Raw genomic sequence first — 20,292 nt, 5'->3', positions numbered from 1 at the left:
AGGCTCTATCCATTGTTGGTCACCAACACTACTGTGCACCGGTTTCTTCCCTTGTGTGTTACCTCTTCTTTATTATCACCCTGAAAGCAATTGTGTTTTCCTCCATGTCCAGTCTTGTCTTTCTTACTCTAGTGGATAATCTTGGTTGTCAACTTGACCACATCTGGAAAAAATTATAGACCCACCCTAATTCTGGTGGCAGCCCACATAAAAGGACATGGAAGGAGGGAGGCTTTGCTTTTTGCCTGCTTGCCCTCACTCTCACCGGCAAGTCCGTCTGTCCTGTTCCTGGGGCGCTCCTTCCATGGTGCTGGAACCTACTTCTTTGGGATTCCAGTGTGGACTGGAGACTCTTGAGGGGTAGTTCAGGATGCCAGCACCAGACTTGTACTGCTGACACATCCAGCTTCACGAAGGCCAGATTCTTGGCCTTTCTTTTTCTTTATTCTTTCTTTTTTCTTTTTCTTTTGGTTTTTCAAGGCAGGGTTTCTCTGTGTAACAGTCTTAGCTATTCTGGACTCACTTTTGGATACCAGGCTGGCTGGAACTCACAGCGATCCACTTGCCTCTGCCTCCTGAGTGCTGGGATTAAAGGCATGCGCCACCAGGACCGGCTTGATTCCTGGCCTTTCTGTCTTGAGACAACCATTGTTGGACTACCCAGATCACAGCCTATAAACCATCATGATAAACACACACACACACACACACACACACACACTTCTTGAGTGTGTTTATTCTATCCTTGCTATTCCTTTTGAGAACCCTGACTCATATACTTCTTGTTTAAAGCGATGTTTCACATTTAAAGCTCTCTAGGAATGTCAAAGGCTGAAATTTTACCTTTTATGACCCCTTTAGGCCACCAGAAAACAGTGTTACTACATAGGGAGGGCTGTTATACCTGTAATCTCAGCACTAGGAAAGAACCAGCCTAGGCTACTTGGTAGAGCCTTTCTCAAGGGGAAAAAAAGAAAAAGAAAGGAAACCATTACTGTTTGAACCAACCTTCAACTGGGTTTCCATTTGTCTTCCAGTTTGGCATTTGTTATTTTCTTTTTCTGTAGCATTCCATTCACATTCTTTTCACATTAGTCTAACACTTGAAAGTCAACTGGAATTTCTCAGGCATCTCTGGAGACAGTTTAGTGCAAAGTTTACATCTTTAAGGTTCCCCATTAAAAACAACAACAACAACAACAACTCCCTTTCTCTTTCTCCCCTTACTTCTTCCCCACCTGGCTTGTAGCCCTGGCTTGCCTGAAACAATGTGTAGACTAGGCTACTAGGCTAGCCTCAAAGTCACAGATATCTGTGGGACTCTACTGGATAAGGTTGAAGTCTGACATCTCTGGATAGCCAGTTTGCACTCGGTCTATGAAGGTGACTCCCTTTTCTTAGTGTGGGGGGTGGGGGGTTCTTACTCCATCGGATCTGATAACCCCAGATTTGTAAGGAGTGGTCACATAGCCCCCAGGGAAGATTACAAACCCAACTCTTTCCTGGTAAGGAACTTCAAGGAGCTCAGGGAATACCCAGCAGTACCACACCCTATGCTGAGATCCTAGCCTACAGCAAATGACCTTTAATTGTATGTAGAAGTCATCCCCTCACACATAGGATAATTAAGTACTGTTTTCTCCATCTAATGGGACCCTTGTGCTACGGTACCAGCGTACATAGATTAAGTATCCTGGCACCCTGAGCCCTAGCAAATCAGACATATTCACCCTTGAAACCCCTCCCCGCTGCCCAAGATTTATAAATAAAGATTTCCTGGCTTGCTGTGGGGGTGGGGGGTGGGGGAACACGGAGGGAGGGTTGCTGCTCTGTTCTCTGGCTCACCATTCCTCCACCATGACCATCTGGGACTTCATTTATTCTGGGGGAACAGCTGTTGAATGCTTGGCCTGGTGCTTGACTGCCAATTAAGGTGGTTAAGGCAACTATGGCAGAGTTGCCTAGGCAGCTGCTCCACCACTGCTAGCTCGGTGCTGACCCCTGGTGAGGCTGGGAACCTGGCCTAGGGCCCAGGCAATGGGCTTCACCCTAAAGTATTATAGCTGCCTCTGAGTGAGAAATGGGCCCGTGGGACCTTTGATTCCAAGGTCCATCCAGAGGCATGCAGTGCCTGGACCAGCCGGCAGAAAGTGGGACCTAAGCCACCCACCCACTGGATGCAGATGCTGAATGACAGAGCTCTGACTACCTTTGCCTGCTAAGTGCTAGAATTAAAGATATACGCCACCATGCCTGACACACTGTCTTCTCTTTGATGCTAAATACAAGACACAGTTTCCATCATTTGTGATAGAACTGGGAGCCAAGGAGGAGAAAGCATGTACCCCCCCCCCCCCGACCCCTGAAGAGGCCTCTGCTGGAGAGCTAGTGAGCCAAATACTTCTTCTTGGGATATAGTTGTAGAGAGATGCCATGTTGTACCAGCAATAAGGGCTTTACATTCGGGAATGAAAAGTATTAAGAATTGTTTGGATTATAGAGCACAGGATATAAAGTCTGTATGTCTCTTGCCCCTTGCTATGTCCTAGCTCTTCCCGCTGCCCAGTACTGATATCTCACAATTTTTGAGTGAAGTGAATAGAGGAGTAGAAGGAAGAAAATAAAGTGCAATTCATCCCCTAAGAAGGAGATTATTCCACAAATTGTCCCATGTTTTAGAAGCAGAGAGTGAAAACACAGGACTGTGTTGGGGTAACTTTCTCTCACATTGTGTGAAGTATGTCTCTGTATTTTCTTTCTTTCTCTTTTTCTTTCTTTCTGATCTATTTATTTACTATGTATACAGTGTTCTGCCTAACATACATCTGCAAAACAGAAGAGGGCACCATATCTCATTATAGGTGGTTGTGTGCTACCATGTGGTTGCTGGGAATTGAACTCAGAACTTCTGGAAGAGTAGATAGTGAGTGCTCTTAAGTTCTGAGCCATCTTTCCAGACTCTGTCTCTGTGTTTTCAATTTTTAATTCTGTACTGGCAGAGAACTAAGTGCTGGTAGGATATTGGTACTGTCATTTCTATGGCCCATCACTGGGTTTTCTTTCTGTTTCTTTTCTTCTCTTTCCCTTTCTTTCTTTCTTTCTTTCTTTCTTTCTTTCTTTCTTTCTTTCTTTGTTTTTACAGTCATGTGCTGGTTTTCTATTTTGTAAATGTTCCTCCTTCCTCTATGCTTAGAGGCAATCTAAGAAATATGTCAGGGGTTATCTGGCTGCTGATTGGTTGTAATAAAGATCTGATGGTTAATAGCTGGAACAGGAAGTAGAGGGCAGAACTTCCAAGAGAGAAAGGGATGCTGGGAGGGAGAAAGTAAATGAAGGAGATGTGGAAAAGACATGGGAGAGGACTGATGGAGCAGTGAACAGGAGCAGAGAGGTAGCCACATGGCGGGTCGCAGGTCGAATAGTATGGCCAAGTTGAAACAGCAGCTGAGAGTCCGCTCCAGCTAAAGGCCTAAGCTTTAAACTATGTAAAAGTCTCTGTGTCACTATTTATACCACTGGCAGGTCTGAAAAAGTCTGCCTAAAGGATTGAATGCACCCTCTTCATGGATTAGGCCTACCTGTTACCAAGTGCTCTGTGAAAGTTTGCATAAACAATATAATAAGACCCACAGCCGGGTGGTGGTGGTGCACGCCTTTAATCCCAGCACTTGGGAGGCAGAGGCAGGCGGATCGCTGTGAGTTCGAGGCCAGCCTGGTCTACAAAGTGAGTCTAGGACAGCCAAGGCTACACAAAGAGACCCTGTCTCAGAAAAACCAAAAAAAAAAAAAAAAAAAAAAAAAAAAAAGAAAGAAAGAAAGAAAGAAAAAAGACCCACAAAATACAGATTGGAGCCTTCCTGAGAGGGCAGCATTTCATTATCCTAAAATAAGATGCTTGGAATCATTTTAGATAACCTTTTGTTTTAAGAGCTGAAAATTTTTACTTACAAGGAATATTAAGATTTAGCATAAAGGGGCCTGGAGCAAGATATACTTAGAGATGTGCCATACACACTTTATTTAGCCCTTGACTGAAGTGTAATATTGCCTCAAGGCAAATGTGGTTCATATGTAGTGAAGCTGGTGAGCTTTGGGTTATAGGGTCTTCACAGAAACCAAAGAAAATAGGCTAGAACTGAGGAATTTCTTTTTTGAATGTGTGTGTGTGTGTGTGTACACGCGCACGCACGCCAGCCATGTGGTGCCCAAGACAGCTGCCCACAAAGATGTAAAGAGATTCCCTGGGTCTGGAATTAGAGATGGATATAAGCTACTCAACATGGGTGCTAGGTGTAGTGATACATTATTATAAAAAAAAAATCTCTTACATTCTAAGAGACTGGAACTCACAACCAGAGTTAATAATACACCTTGAGGCTCACTTAAAACTTAATACTTCCTCAGCTATTAAAAAAAAAAAAAAAAAAAGGAAATCCTGAAATTTGCAGGCACATGGATGGAACTAGAAATGATCATCCTGAATGAGTTAACCCAGACCCAGAAAGATCCACATGGCATATACTCACTTATAATTGGACACTAGCCCAATAGGGATGTCCCCTGAAAGTCCTCACTTAGCCAGAGATTGGGGTAGATACTGGGACTTCCTATTGGGACTCTAGGTGAGAGAGGTAAGGAAGAACGGGGAAATAGAAGGATCCAGAGGGTCCTAGAAACCTACAAGAAGACCATTAAGGCTGGCAGATCTAGACCCAGGTAGGTCAGCTCAAACTACTGTACCAACTAAGGACAATACATGCAGTAAGCTTAGAACCCCTATCCAGATCTAGCCAATGGACAGCACATTCTCCACAGTTGTGTAGAGAGCAGGAACTGCCTTGGACATGAACTCTGGTGCCCCCTATTTGACCACTTCCCTTTGATGAGGAGACCTGGTGACACTCAGAGGTGGAGTAAGCAGGCTACAAGGAAGAGATCTGATAGGCTGTGATCTTATAGTTGGGGACGAGGTCCCCTTCTGTCACAGACCCAGGGGAGGGGAATAAGATGAAAGAGGGAGGGAGGGGGCATGGGAAGATACTAGTGAGGGCATAACAATTGAGATGTAATCTGAATAAATGGCTTAAATAAAAAAAATTTTAAAGTAATTATGAAATTCTATATGCCAACTTCCTATCAGCTTCCTTCAGAAAAGATGAACTACTAGAATTGCAAAGCTGTTAGGTAGATGGTAATCATAAAAAGATTTAACATACCACCGGTAAAAGACAAATATATAGATTTACATATATATATATGTAATTTCAGAAATTTTAAATCAAAGCAGATCATTTCAGCATATTAAATGAAAATATCCATCTTTACTTTTACTTTTTACCATGCCAGATTAAATAAATTGCTTATAGCTATTAAAAAAGAAACAATACTTCTACCCTACCGTGCAGCCAGCAGCCTTTCTGAGAACAGTGTAACGACCAACCTTACTTCCTTGAGTTTTCCATGTAATCGGCTTTTACAACCTAAGCTAAACATAGCTGTAGTCTTAAGTGATGTGCCTTCCATTCCCTGACCTAGAGTAGCACACACGTGTTAGAGTGATAAATGTTGGAAATAGCAAATAGATTGAAAGCAACCTTATAAAACAAATATCCACCATAAATACTGACGACAACACTCAGATATTGATTAATAGCATTTGTTAGTTATCTGGGTCGATTGGGGTGGGTGACTTAACTTGTAAAACACTGTTAAAGATTTTGATAAAGTACCCATACTCTACGGGATGCTTTCTGTGCTATTCAATAACTAGAGAGCAGGGGGCTGGAGAGATAGCTTAGAGGTTAAGAGCACTGTCTGTTCTTCCAGAGGTCCTGAGTTCAATTCCCAGCAACCACATGGTGGCTCACAACCATCTATACTGTGATCGGATGCCCTCTTCTGGCCTACAGGTCTAATGCAGATAGAGCACTGTAAACATAAAAGATAAATAAATAAATCTTAAAAAAAAATAATAGAGGGCACATACAGACACAAGGACAGATTCACAAGACACAAGACAGTCTTCAGGTAGACAGAGATCCAGACTCATACACCCAACAAGGATCCAGGCAACAACTGAGACACAGGGAGAGACGGTAGAGAATTTTGGGTACTCGGATGCTTTCATCCATGAGTTCAAAAAGTTGGGAACTATCCTGGGTCTTCTGGAAGAGCAGCAGGTGCTCTTGACAGCTCAGTCCTGTCCAGCACCCTGCTTCCTTGCTCCCTACCTCTTAAAAGGGATTCTAGGTGAAGAACAGGTATTTTAATTACTTTTTTTGTCTTTGTAACAAAATATCTGCCAAAAGCAACTTAAAACCTGAAGGGTTTGTTTTAAATTCACAGTTTGAGGGCAGTTCATCCTGATGGGGAAGTGATGGCCACAGAAGCAATAGCCACAGAAGCAATGGCCACAGAAGCGATGGCCACAGAAGCGATGGCCACAGAAGCGATGGCCACGGAAGCGATAGCCACAGGAGTGATGGCCACAGAAGCAATAGCGACAGAAACAATAGCCACAGAAGCAATAGCCACAGGAGTGATAGCCACAGAAGCAACGGCCACTGAAGCAATAGCCACAGAAGCAATAGCCACAGAAGGGATGGCCACAGAAGCGATGGCCACAGAAGCAATAGCCACAGAAGCGATGGCCACAGAAGCGATGGCCACAGAAGTGATAGCCACAGAAGTGATGGCCACAGAAGCGATAGCCACAGGAGCTCAAGGCAGCTGATCATATCATCTGCAGCCAGAAAGTAGAGTCCAGTGGTGAGTGATGTCAACACTGTGTGCTCAAATCACTTCTCTGATTTATCCAACTCAGTCTGGTACCCAAGCCCACCATTGAGGCAGCTTTGTCCTATCTCATTAGTCCTATCAAGACAACCCCTCACAGGCATGCTTGGAGTCTAACCTAGTCTAGATAGACCATTAGAGCCGTGCCCAGAGGCCTGCCCCCCAAATTATTCTAGATCCTGTCAAACTGACAACATTAACCAGCACAGATAGTAAACGCCTCGTCCTCTTTGTCTTCCAATAAGAACATCAAGGCTTCGTGTCAAGAAAACTGCACAGTATGTGAAGGTGTCCCGCAGTAGTGAGTCCCATCCAAACTAAAACTGTTGCTCTGGTGTTCTAGAAACCCTGGGACGCTTGCTAAGTTTGCCTGAATTCCTATGTGCTGATGACTGAGAGTACATAGCCTTGTTGACAACAGTGATTCAGTAGGGAGGGGACATTAAAGCTCAGCCCTGGTGTAGATCTCGTCTCTTCCAAACAGCAAAAGCAAGCGAAGCAAAACCTCTATTTCTCTGCTGTGTGGAATCACGGTGAGCCAGGCTTGGCCAGCTTCTGGCTGAGAGAACCATCTTCGCTCTGTGTTCTTTCTTCCTCTTGCCAGGACATGAATCGTGACGGGTGACTTGACACTTGTCTGTCTTACTAGGACCTTTTTTGGTCACCTGAGAGGTTGAGGATCCCTCGCTACAGGCAGAGCCTCCAGCTTGTCTGTTAGCAGGAGCCCTGGCTGATGGGTAAGAAGTGGTAACAGCCACCCCAAAGGAGAATTGAAGCTTCCTTTCCTTTGAGACCCAGGGCAGAGGCTGCTGTGCTATTTATAACCAGACTCTCTACTAAGCCCCAACTTGGAAAGCATTAACATTTTTCAGTTGGAATTAAGAGAAGAGTGCAGTGGAGCCTAGGGATTGGAGAGGTATAATCTAGGTATTGCCTCTGAAGGTCAAGAGGCCTCCTAACCCTAGGGGCTCCTGCAGCTGAGGTCAGGAAATAGGAGTGGTGACTGCGGTGGGAGGTCAGGGAACCAGGACACCCGAAGGCTATGCTACTGCCCTGCAACCCCAGGGATGTTACCAGGTGGGGTCCTGAGGACCAGCTTTGTGCTGACAACCTTCCCGGGCCCTTACTGTTTTGTGAGCCTTGTGCAATGCAGTGGCGCTACCAAAGAATCAGAGCTTTGGCAGCTTGACTAGGGTACCGCAGCCAGCAGGCTGGCAGACACCGACTAAAGGTCTGACTCTGTGATCTCTCTTAGACGTCACTGTTGCTTCCATGAGGGTGTCTCTTAGCTGCTGCCTTCCTCCCTCCCTCCCCACTCCCCGCCCTCCACAGTTTCAGACAGAGTGCACGTCTCTCGGAATGAGAAATGCTTGGGTATTATTTGGTTTGCTGACGCATGCATTTTGCAACCCGGCAGAACATTCCACAGGGGGGCCCAGAGTTACCACGGAAGCAGCTGCAACTGTTTTCATCCCCAGTTGCTGGCTCAGGGATTGCCTTTAGTCATGGAAAGTCCCTTCCCCAGATAGACACCAGTTTTCCAACGGCTTCTCTTGCTGCTAAAATAAAACCAGGCGAATCTCCCAGGCATCCAGCGTGAACAGGTGCAGCTGCCTCCCCTGTGCTTGTCAGAGGTGCGAAGTTCTCGTATTTTACGGGCACAGTCTTGCTCCTCTGGCTGTTGCAGCTCTGTTCTGCTCCAACCGAGAAACTCTCTTTACTTCTGAGACTCCTCAGCGAAGAGCCTCCACACCTCACTCTCTCTCTCTTACCTGCCTGCTGCCCTTAGCCTTTACAGTTAGCCTTGCCTCTGCTTTCAAGCAGCAAAGTGCGCGAACTTTGCATAGACGTTGTTTTAGAAGCCAATGGTGCTCCTTAGGCTCCTTCCACGGTCCTCCCCTAGCCCGGGCCCTCATATCGATGCCCCAGAAGAAGCACATGGAACTCTAACCACCAGATCTGTGCTGTAGAAAGAAGCAGCAACATGTGACTTGAAAGTAGTATTTTTAAAAGCAAGTTTGATCTGGGGTTTCTTAGTCTTGCTCCAAAGAACAAAAATGACCAGGACATATGATATTACAGTACAAGGCACAACAGAACACAGGACCACAGCGGCACAATTGCCCTCCCTCCTCCCCTTCCCATAGGGCCCTTTTCTGTTTTCCTGTTTTCGCTGATTCCCTGTCCCCAAACAAACTTCCAAACCAGTTAAGTGTGCCTTTATGTTTATTCGTTCAGGCCACAAGACTGTTGGGATGAACTCTGCTGTACACATTTTCCTTATTGGATCCGCTTAGGATGGGAAACCGGGAGAGCTGCTTTGAAAGAATCAGCTCAAGTCAGCCGTAAGCAATCAGATTTGAACTGTTTTCTTCTTTCCTTTTTGTTCTGTTTTGAGGCAGGGTCTCACTGTGCAGCCCTAACTGGCCTGGACGTCACTTTGTAGACCAGATTGGCCTTGAACTCCTAGGCCCAGCTGCCTCTGCCTGTGCTGGAATTCATGCGTGAGCCACGGCAACTCACTTGTTTGGAACTTTCTTTTAAAAAAAGATGTTTGAATAAGACAGTTGTCTACTTGATAGGCTACATGTGACCCACAGAAGCCGACAAGTTTGGACATAATGAAGGAGAACAGAAAATGTATTGGCAACATGAGACCATTTTGGAAAGACTACACAAGATTATTCATAGAAAGTATCTTTGCATTTTTAAAACCAGGAATAGCTTGCTGTTCAAACTTCCAAAGCACATATGTGAACAGTTTACAGACATTTGAAAGAAAGAATAGTAATTTTTTTTAAAAAAAGAAAAATGCCTGATCCATTTCCTTAATACATGTTCAGGAAAGCTCGGGCGAGGAGTGACTTCAATCTCACAAGCAAATAGGCACGTGTGCACACACTTGTATGTCTGTTTTCTGATGGCATCATACTCCACACAACCAGGAAGCCTGTTCAAAACGGGGCTTCTCACAGGGTTTGCCAGATGGTGTGAGAGAAGAAAACTGGAGCTCTGAGCTTTTTTACATCTTCCCAGAGACACGAGTGCGAGTGGGATGCAGTAAGAGGTGACTGGATTAGCTATGATCTCTGCAACTCAAGGTGGTGGTGAGGAGCATGTGTCTGTCCCGAGTTACTGCTGAGAGCTTCAGGCAGGGAGTCTGGAACCCTGATCTACACAAGGGACAAGTGAGGGGCTCCACTGAAGAGGACCCCAGGGTAACATTGCTCTAAACATCTATTCCTCCGCCCTCCCCCAAAGGCTGTATGGGCACAGACTGAGCTGTGTGCCTCGGAACCACCAAACACTTCTGCTTTGTTGAATTTGCTCCAGGATCCAGAGTCATTAAGGTGAATGCTGCCTGCCTGCTGTTCAGCCATTTAGCTCTGCCCATCACATCTCCTGCTGCAGAAAGAGTTTTCACCCTTTCTCACTCATCTTGAAGATGTTAGAAGTCCATGGAGAAAGAGAGACCTTCTAAGAAGGCAGGATCAGAGTTCCAAGTCAACATCCAATGGTGAGGTGAAGACACTAAGAGACAGGAATCATCCAGGCCTTGGGCCCAGCAACGGTGATCTGTTCAGAAGTACATGTGTCAAAGTCCCATCCTGAGCATTTCTAGTGGCGCCAGGAACCAAGGGGATTATTCAGTAGTCCCTCTGAAGTCACCGGAATGTCTGTCCAAGTTGGGTGGGGACTTGGTCTTGCTTCTGCTCCATATTCTGAGGAATCAGGCTCTCTGAGGACCTGGGGAGAATGACATGTTGCTTTGGCCTTCTGTAGCCGCAGGTGTCTCAGAGGTGTGGCGGTGGCCACACCAAAGGTTCTAGGTGGGAGGTACAAGTGGCTGGTTTCTCTTGCCAATCTCAGTGAGGCTGGGAGGGGCCAGGTCATAAACTGGCCCACTGCAGCTTGTGCCTAGATTGAACTCTAAGTTGCAGACAGAGGTTCCTGAGCCCCCAGGCTTTGTCTTTGTGCACAACAGGGCTCCCCTTCTACCATCCTTCTTGAGGTTCAGCTCACCCCAAGCTCTTCCTGTGTGAATGCAAATGTCGTTGACTCCACTGAGGCGAGTGGAGTGTCTGGCAGTGGGCATGCTGCTGCAGTCACCATATTGTCCACGAGACAGCACCAAGGCGGATCATTTCCTCTCCCCGCTGTGACGATGGAGGCTCAGAAGACAGGGATCTGGTCTCTGCGAACCACATCCAGGTCGTCGTCCAGAGTCAACAACACCTGAAGCGAGAGGATTAGTGATGGGAAGGGAGCATAAGTCCTGGCCACAGTTAGTCCCTGATTTCTCTTCGTGACTCCCACTGGACCAAAAAACTACATCTCACCTCACTTGTTCTCATAGCTTTGGCAGTGATCCGCAATGCCTTGCTTTTTAACTCATTTATCAATTTACTTAAAACTCAGGAAGGAAGTTCTCGTGTGCTATTCTTGATGCTAGAGACATGGCTGTGGGTGAAAGCAGCACTCATCCTCTGCCCAGGAGCTCACATTCATGAAAGGCTCTTAAACAGGAAGAAGGTGCCAGGTGTGGTGGTGCACACCTTTAATCCCAGCAGTCAGGAGGCAGAGGCAGGCGAATCGCTGTGAGTTTGAGGCTAGCCTGGTCTTCAAAGTGAGTTCAGGACAGCTAAGGCTACACAGGGAAAACCTGTCTCAAAAAAACCAACCCCCTCCAAAAAAGAAGAAGGCACAGACTGAAGTGACACCCACCCATAGACCTTGTAAGGATGTGAGTGAAGGTCTCTGCATAGGCATTATGGTTGGGTAGCTTGGGGTTCCTGTTGGACCCCCTAACAATGGGAGTGGGGAGGCGGTGTCTCTGACTCTTTTGCTGGTGCTTATGACCCCTTTCCTCCGACTAGATCACCTATCCAGCCTTGGTATGAGGGTCTGTGCCTAGTCTTACTGTAACTTGTTATTACATGTGTGGTTGACATCCCTGGGAGGCCTGCTCTGTTCTAAAGGGAAACAGGAGGAATGGATCTGGGGAAGAGGAAGTGGAGGGATGGATGGACTGGGAGGACTGGGAGGACTGGTGGAAGGAGAAACTGCAGTCAAGATGTAATGTATGTAGAAAATAAAAAATAAAATAAAAAAGAAAGAGGGACGGAGGGAAGAAAGGAAGAAAGAAAGGTGCCATGGCTGCTCCACTTCAATTCCTTCCCCACACAGAACTTTTGTTATCTTTTGTCTCCCTATCACAGAAGTTCAAGGATCACAGAGATTGGGTGAACTTCCCATAGTGGCCACTAGGGGGAAGCCCTGCTCTACTCGTTATTGCATGGTTGGCCTCAGAGGGCTTGAAGCCCTCTGCGCTGACAACCTGACAGTTACCACCCCAACCTGTGTTCAGGCACCACTGTCATTTAATTGGGGGTGGGGGTGGGGAAAGGACTAAGTGCTGAGGATGGTGATCATATGTAAGGGTAAGTACTCATGGATTCTGCGAAGGGGCACAAGCAAACCACAGGGACCCTAGATTAGGAACTTGCTGCTTAGGTGGCGTCTTTGAGCTTCTCTAGAAACCCAATCTTTACAAAACACACAGTGAGACTGGAGGAAGGGCAGGAAGAGAGTTCATCACGAGATGCAGTAAGCACATGGGTGAGAATTTCTGAATGTCTGAACATTTGAGTCCAATAACCAATTCTGTCCCAGGGCACTGAGCAACCTGGTGTTGTCACTCTGCGTGTACAGACATTGAAAAGTAGAGAAAAATGAAGGTTATGGTCACGCAGAAGGTACAGTAAAAAAAGTAAGGGAAAAAAAAGTGTGTGGGGAGGCGGAGATGGTCAGTATGTTGAATTGCAACGGAGAACTGCAGAGAACGGGGAATAAAGGGACGTGTGAGGCCGAGCGGGAGGAAGGCAGCCAGAAGAGACAGTTGACTCACCAGGAAGGAGAAAAACAGGGCGGTGGCAGAAAGGAAGTGCCAAATGTCATGGTCATCGAAGAACTCCAGCAGGATGCACTCTCGGTTCTTCTCCCGAGACTCGGCTGGGGTTCTCTGGAGGAAGGAAGGTGAGGCAGGCAGATGTAGGCAGGACTCCCACAGTTTCAACCACTTTTGAGGAAGCCACAACAATGCTACAAAGCACTCTGAAGGTCAGCTTTCGAGACTTGTGTACGCAGTAGTTCATAGCAGCGCTATTTTATAATAACTGCAGAGTGGAGACAACCCACATGTCCGTCAAGAGATGAACGGACTGGTAACATGTGCCCTGTCCCACAGCGGAAAGCTGTTCAGTGATTAGGAGACATGCTGATGCAGGGGCATAGCAATGTATAGAAACCATTACAGTGTCTACTGCATGGATGAAACTAGCCTCAGAGGCCACATGGTGTGTGCACCTACTTCTAGGACAGCGGTGTGTCAAGACTCCTTTGAGGGGTCACATATCAGATAGCTTGCTTATCAGATACTTACATTACAAATTATAGCAGAATTCCTGTTACGATGTAGCAAGAAAATAACTTTATGGTTGGGGGGAGGCGTGGTCACCACAACATAAAGAACTGTATTAAAGGGCCGCAGCATTGGGAAGGTTGAGAACCACAGCCCTAGGAAATGCCCAGGCTGGCAACTCTCCAGCCACAGGAAGTGGGTTAATGGCCACCAAGTACTACTAGGTCAAGGAGAAACAGAGCGGCTGCCTGTGAGGTTTGTTCCTGGGGTTGCACGAATGTTCCAGAAGCAAATGTGTTGATGCTGGGGTGGAGAGCTGAGACTTCACATGTGTGCCTCAGACACAGCACCTCTCTCTGAAGTCTCGGCTTTCCAGTCTGTGAGATGTGCCCTGCCACACCCCTGCACTTATTGATGGATGCTGACTATGATGAGAAAGATGGCCACAATGTATTAATCAAGCATTAAACATTTTCTGAGAACACACCATAAGAGAATAGTGAAGGTCACATCTGCAGTATCTACAGGCCTTTCAGGTCCGTGTCATATTACCCCGGCAATGCTGACCACCTGTCACTTGCCTTCCACGTAAGTGTGACTGCTAAGCCTTCTGGAGAAGCTGTACATTTAGATGATGGGGAAAACATAAGACATAAGAAGCAACAAATGCAGGAGAGGGAGGGAGGTCCAAAAGGCAAGATGGAGCAAGAACTGTTAAACAAGCAAACAGAACAAAACAAAACTACAAGCATGCTTCTTACTTACCTCCCAGCTGCTGAGGTTCTGGAAGAAGAAGTACAGGGCCGCGGCCCACAGCACCGCGGTGGCCACGATGCAGAAGAACGGCAGCAGGAGGACCTTCTCAGAGCTGCGAAGCTGTGGAGAGATGCAGAGCCATTGAGGCTGGAGCCTCCGCTGTGGGCGGGCCCCTGGGGCGGCTGGCGCCTCCTCCGTGCTCACCTTCATGATGATGTAGAAAGCCAGGTAAAGCAGCAGGTTGCAAATGAAGATGCCCAACATGTAAGATGCGAAGTCCCCGGGCCGGTAGATCAATCCAAAGAGGGCACTGTGGATGCGGGATAGGGTGGTGACAGCAGGAAAAGGGCACATCACGGGGGTGCCATTAACTACTGCTGGGGAGTTCACTATCGGGCACATCATGGGTGTGCCGTTAACTACTGCTGGGGAGCTCACTATTTAGAGACGCTTTACAGTACAGGCACGCACTATTTGATGACAGGAACACATCCTGAGAAATGCACAGTAGGTGAGTTTGGCATTGTGTGAGCATCTAGGATGTACTTACACAAGCCAAGATGACCACCATGTCACTAGCCCACGTCATCGTTTGAGACCATGTGGTCCTCTGCTAACTGAAGTGTGTCTAGAAGGTGGGTAACAATGACACAACTTGATGAGTGATGTAACTTTTCATTTATTATATCTTTGCCAGAACGTTCATTTCTAATGACTTCCCAGAGTTCTTGTAAGTGGACATACTGTGAAGAGCCATCTTTCCTCTATGGATGAAATAGTTTCCCCAGAACCTTTCAGTTTTTCATGATTACAAACAGCACTGTTGTGAATAAGAGCGCGCTTGAGAAGTACTGGCTTTGATTTCATTTAAGATTATGAGTCCGTCAGAGTAGATTACTGCAAGTAGGATTACATCAGCGATCAGCTTGTCAGGCCTTATGAGCTATGCCAGCTGTCTACATTTAATTTAGAACTCCCGTTTACTCTGTCTGAGGGGTAACTTTTAGTTTATTTCAAAATTCTTTTCAGTAAAACAAAATATTTGTAACTCTTTCCTCCCTAAAACAGGATTTCTCTGTGTGTCCCTGGTTGTCCTGGAACTTGCTCTGTAGACCAGGGTGCCCTCTGACTCCCAAGTGCTGGGATGAAAAAGGCCTCTGTGGCCACACTGAGCTCTAACAGTTCTTCAGTTCCTTATTTGAAGTTTTCGCTTTGTCTTAAATAAATATACTTTAAAAACCTACAGTGTGTTGGCTGGTGTATCCCTTTAATCTCAGCCCTTTGGAAGCTGAAGCAGGAGGATTTCCACAAGTGTCGGGTTATCCTGGGATACATAATGAGGACCAGACAAGCCAGGATTGGATGGCAAAACCCTGCCTTAAAAACAAACAAACACCCCAGCACAACACAAAACAACTATAATAAACAAAAAGTGAAAATTGACAAGTGAAATTTTATTAAACTAAAAGGCCTCTGCACAGCAAACAGTTCACAGCGGACAAAAACCAGAGAAAAGGGTTATCAACAATTCTGGATTCATTATGTTTTGGTTAATATCTTTACTAGCTAGGTTTTTGTTGTTGTTGTTTTGTTTTTTGTCATCTTGACGTAACACAGGGTCATCTGGGAAGAGGAGTCTCAACTGGGAAAAGTCTCCTGGGGTTGGCCTGCGGACACGTCTGTAGGGCATTTTCTTGATCAGTCATTGATGTGGGAGGCCCAGCCCATAGTGGGTGCTGTCACCCCTGGGCAGATGGTCCTGGGTGTATAAGAAAGCAGACTGGGCCGCATGCCTTTAATCCCAGCACTCGGGAGGCAGAGGCAGGAGGATTGCTGTGAGTTCAAGGCCAGCCTGGTCTACAAAGTGAGTCAAGGACAGCCAAGGCTACACACAGAAACCCTGTCTCAAAAACAACAACAATAACAACAACAAAAAGCAGACTGAATGAACCACTAAACAGTGCTCCTCCACTCGGCTGCTTCGGTTCCTGCCTCCAGGTTCCTGCCTTTAGTTCCTGTTGTGATTTCCCTTCATGATGGACCACAACTGTAAGGTGAAAGAAACCTTCTCCTGCCTTTTGTCATTGAGTTTATCACATCAACAGAAAACTAAACAATATACAAAATACAAAGAATTCAAAACACAGTAACATAGAAAACAAATACTACAATTTAAGAATGGGCAGATGAGGGATGGGATGGCTCAGAGGACAGAGTGCGTGCTGTGTAAGCATAAGGACCTGAGTGCTGAGCCTCCGACATGGCAGAGCACTTCAGGAACACCAGGATAGAGACAGGTGGACCCTGGCACCTCGCTGGCCAGGATGTCTAGTCTAAATACTAAGCCTCAAGTTCAGTGTTGGGGTGGAGAGATGGCTCAGAGGTTAAGAGCACCGACTGCTCTTCCAAAGGTCATGAGTTCAATTCCCAGCAACCACATGGTGGCTCACAACCATCCATAATGAGATCTGGTGTCCTCTTTTGGCTTGCAGGCAGAATATTGTATACATAATAAATAAAGAAATCTTTTTTTAAAAAAGTTCAGTGTGAGACCTTTTCCTGAAAAAATAAGCAGAGAACAAGAGAGAAACACACCCAACATCACCCTCTGACTTCTATAAGGGGCTCCCTGGTGTATGTACATGCACACACATGTACACACATGCACATACACAGCAGACGCTCTGACTAGGTTCTTTGCAAAAGAATGTATGCACACGGCCAATGTACAGCAGGGTCACTGAGCCCATTGGCTGTCAGTGAAATGAAAAGTCAAACGTGAGTGAAGAACACTAATGACAAGAAGGTGGGGAATGGAGGGGTGGCCAAGAGTTGGTCGTGTATGCGAACACATGTACTGAGGTATCACACTAAACTACATCCATGTGTGTGTATGTATATACATATCTGTATATATGTATGTACATATCTATATATAATCACATGTTTATAAAAGTTTTACCATGATGAAATCTACATTGACATGGTGTTTTGTCAGGATTTTTGTTGTCTCCGTTCTGTCTGACTTCACTGTACCGTGGAACGAACCATTTGCATTTGATTCTGAGAAAGAATCTTGATTAGACATCCAGGCTGCCGTTGAACTTGGGATCCTCCTGCCTTAGTATTCCAAGTAGCCGGGTTACAGTCTGGACCAAGACATTTGCTTTCATCCACTTCATTCTGACTCAGTGGTTTATACTTCTAACTCTGTGTCAGTGCTTGCCTCATTCTGTTTTAGTGTGTTTTAAAAAAATATTAGATTGACATATTGGGCTAGCCTATGCCAATCCATATGGCAGTCACACATGACTATCTAAATTTAAATGAATTAAAAGCTAATAAAAATTAAAAAGCCACCTCCTCAGACACGCTGGCTGCGTTTCAACTTCACAATGTCCACATGTTAATATTTAATAGTTCCTATCAGGATTGTGCAGTACTGAGCATTTATATAATTCTAGAAAGTTCTATTAGATAATGTTGGGATAGATCGGCACTTTCTCCTGTTAACCTTGCTTTTCAGAGGCTGTTGAAACTTTTGCCTAAGCACATACATTTTGTAATAAAAGCCTATTCTCTCAGTTCTAGCTCTGATATTAAAATCACACATTAACAGGAGAACAGTTATTTATCTTCCAGCCTAGACCTTGACATGTCTCTCAACTTGGTTAAATTTTTTATGTGTCCTAATAAGGCAATTAAATTTTCAGAAGAAAGATTTCTCATGTCTCTCAAAATTTATTCCTTAAGCATTATAAGTGCAAAGCTGTTATTAATACCCTCGGATTTTATAGTCCAGCTGACCGTGTTCTAGATTAGGTGTGAAAAGCCATCCTTCCAGATCTTGAAATCCTTGACACCCTGAAAAAATGATGGATGGACTTTCTTCGGATTCATCAATTAGCAATTTGACATATGTGCTGCTGTGCTCTTGCTCTTGGAAGTCTCTCTCCCTCCCCCCCCTCCCTCTCTTCCTCTCTCTCTGTCACGCGCACACACACACACACACACACACACACACACACACACACACACAAGTTTTCTTCCTCAGGACCATATGGGAATGATTCCTTTTTGGGGGAAGACACAAAGAAATAATGATCACTAAGTAGATACTGACACTTACAAATCTGGCATCTGTAAATGCTGAAGATCGGCTGTAGATTGCCGCCATTGTGAACACGTGTTTGCATGTATGTTCTGATTAAGACAATTAACCTTCTAATAAGAATGGACTTGGGCTGGTGCGAGGCCGCTCACCCTGTCTGCTCAGTGGATTGTGTCCTTATGATGTGCATCAGGAGCAGGGAGTCTTTTTTTTTTCTATCAAATGTCACAGAGCTGGAGAAGCATACTAGCTGAGAGCCATGAATAAAAATAGCTAAGTGACTTGTTTCTGAGATATCAATAAAGTATGTCATGTGCGGGAGTGTGAATGGGCTGCATAAAATAATTTCAACCAGCAGAGACTATATTTGCATCTGTTGTGGCTCTGGGTTATGCTCACTTGGGGAAACAAGGACAAGAGGGCGAAAGGGGACAAACTGCAGGAGAGTAATGTGGCTGGAGCAGAAAAAAAGTGTGAGAGAGAAATAGCAAAGCATGAACCCTTGTGCGTGTGCACGCGCGTGCGTACACAAACACACACACACGCACACACACACACACACACAGAGTAAGAAAGAAGTACTTTATAAAAACTAATAACAGCCCCACAAGGAGACTATCAAGGCTGGAGGATCTGGACCCAGGGGGACCTGCACAAACTGATGCACCAGCCAAGGACACGGCAAGCAGAGGAGCTGGTCCCCCTGATCAGATGTAGCCAATGGACAGCTCAGTCTCCACCCGGGGAGGGAGGGGAGCAGGGGAACTGCCTCTGACAAGAACTCTGGTGCCCTTGATTTGATCACTGCCCCTTAGGAAGAGAGGCCCTATCTGAACCCAGAGGAAGGGGATGCAGCCTATCAGGATGAGACCTGATGGGCTGTGGTCAGATTGTCGGGGAGGAGGACCCCACCCGTCAGAGGTCATGGGGAGGGAGGGTGGGAAAAGGAAGATAAGAATGAGGGGTTACAATCGGGATGTAATGTGAATTATTATTATTATTAGTAATAATAATAAATTTTAAAAAGATGTATCTTCAAAAAATAAAATAAAAACTAATATCTCCTCAACAGCCATTATGCAAAGTTCTACCAGATAATTTTAAATTGTGTTGCATTTTTTTGCACTCATGGGTACAATCTCTTTCTTCCTTCCCTTTTTTATTCCTTTCTTTCTCTCAGTCACCCATCCATTCATCCATGCAATCAATTTGTCCACATAGGTATCTGTCTTGTTGAACAAATTCTATCAGTGCATCAACATTTTAGAGGAGGCCCCTTCCAGTATACAAGAGCTTCCTAGTGCATTCATTTAGTTAAATTATTTTATCTACATATTTATTTGTGTATATGAGCACATCCTGGTGCATGTATACACGTATGCGTGTGTGTGTGTGTGTATGTATGCATGTGTGTAGGTCAGGGGACAACCAGTGGGGGGGGTGTCTCGCCTTCCACCATGTGGGTTCTAGGGATATGACTCAAGCGTCAGACTTGATAGCATGTGTCTTTACCAACTGAGCCACTTTCCAGCCTAATAGTGTTTGTTGTTGGGATGTTTGTTTGTTTGTTTCCAGGAGGAAGGATGCCTTTTTAATCAAGTCTCTGAGACAAGCAGTTTAACTGTCTCCTTAATTTCAGATTTTCTTGTAAAATGTCAAAGAACATTAAGCTGCACATTACAGGTATTAATAACAATAAAGCATTATTTCACATAATTCCACTTACAAGGACCAGTTCACCAGATTTCCCACAATGAGCAACACCATCCTGTCCTGGAAAAGGGAAAAGAGAGTATTAGAGCCAAGGCTGCTTTGCTCGAAGCTCACTGGGAGAAACAGTGACTGGCCATGTTGAATGGCATTTCCGTGGGTCGCACTAACCCTCAGCCAGGCTGAGCAGCCAGGCCTGACTACAGACAGATGTAATTCAGCAGCTCTGTGCAAGCAAGTGTGCTCAGCAAAGCAGCGGGGTGGCTGCCCCCGCAGGGGTGAGTGGAGCTGAGCACCTGGACCCACTGCTCTGTGTTCACTGTGGCCTCGAGTGAACAATCAGGACTAAATGGGGGAGGTAATTTTCACTCCTAACCCACAATCTTAAGCCTGAAGTTCAGGAACGGGGCCTGGGAGATGCAGAGCTAAATGGTTGAGCTCACTCTGAGTGAGGTTTATTCTCCATCTGTTCCTGCCCCTTTGCTACCACTTAACACTT

The 20,292-nt window shown here is 45.7% G+C and overlaps 2 protein-coding genes across 2 annotated transcripts in view; one reads left to right on the top strand and one right to left on the bottom strand.

The window, feature by feature from the left end:
- Nucleotides 1-20,292, top strand: part of USF3 (upstream transcription factor family member 3) — an 80,785-nt gene that overhangs the window by 54,341 nt on the left and 6,152 nt on the right. The gene's annotated exons all lie outside the window — the stretch shown is intronic.
- The window catches only part of SIDT1 (SID1 transmembrane family member 1), a 98,759-nt gene continuing 87,470 nt past the window's right edge, over nucleotides 9,004-20,292 (bottom strand). Inside the window, exons 21-25 of the mRNA XM_084801292.1 lie at nucleotides 19,810-19,856; nucleotides 14,177-14,282; nucleotides 13,982-14,092; nucleotides 12,704-12,817; nucleotides 9,004-11,031 (exon numbers count right to left, since the gene is read on the bottom strand). Coding sequence (XP_084657418.1) covers nucleotides 10,969-11,031; nucleotides 12,704-12,817; nucleotides 13,982-14,092; nucleotides 14,177-14,282; nucleotides 19,810-19,856 — 441 coding nt within the window. The 3' untranslated portion in view covers nucleotides 9,004-10,968. The remainder of the gene's footprint in view (nucleotides 11,032-12,703; nucleotides 12,818-13,981; nucleotides 14,093-14,176; nucleotides 14,283-19,809; nucleotides 19,857-20,292) is intronic.

The sequence above is a fragment of the Acomys minous genome, assembly GCF_964271855.1.
Source record: "Acomys minous genome assembly, chromosome: 11".
NCBI lineage: Eukaryota > Metazoa > Chordata > Mammalia > Rodentia > Muridae > Acomys > Acomys minous.
This window is presented reverse-complemented; position numbering and strand designations above follow the sequence as displayed.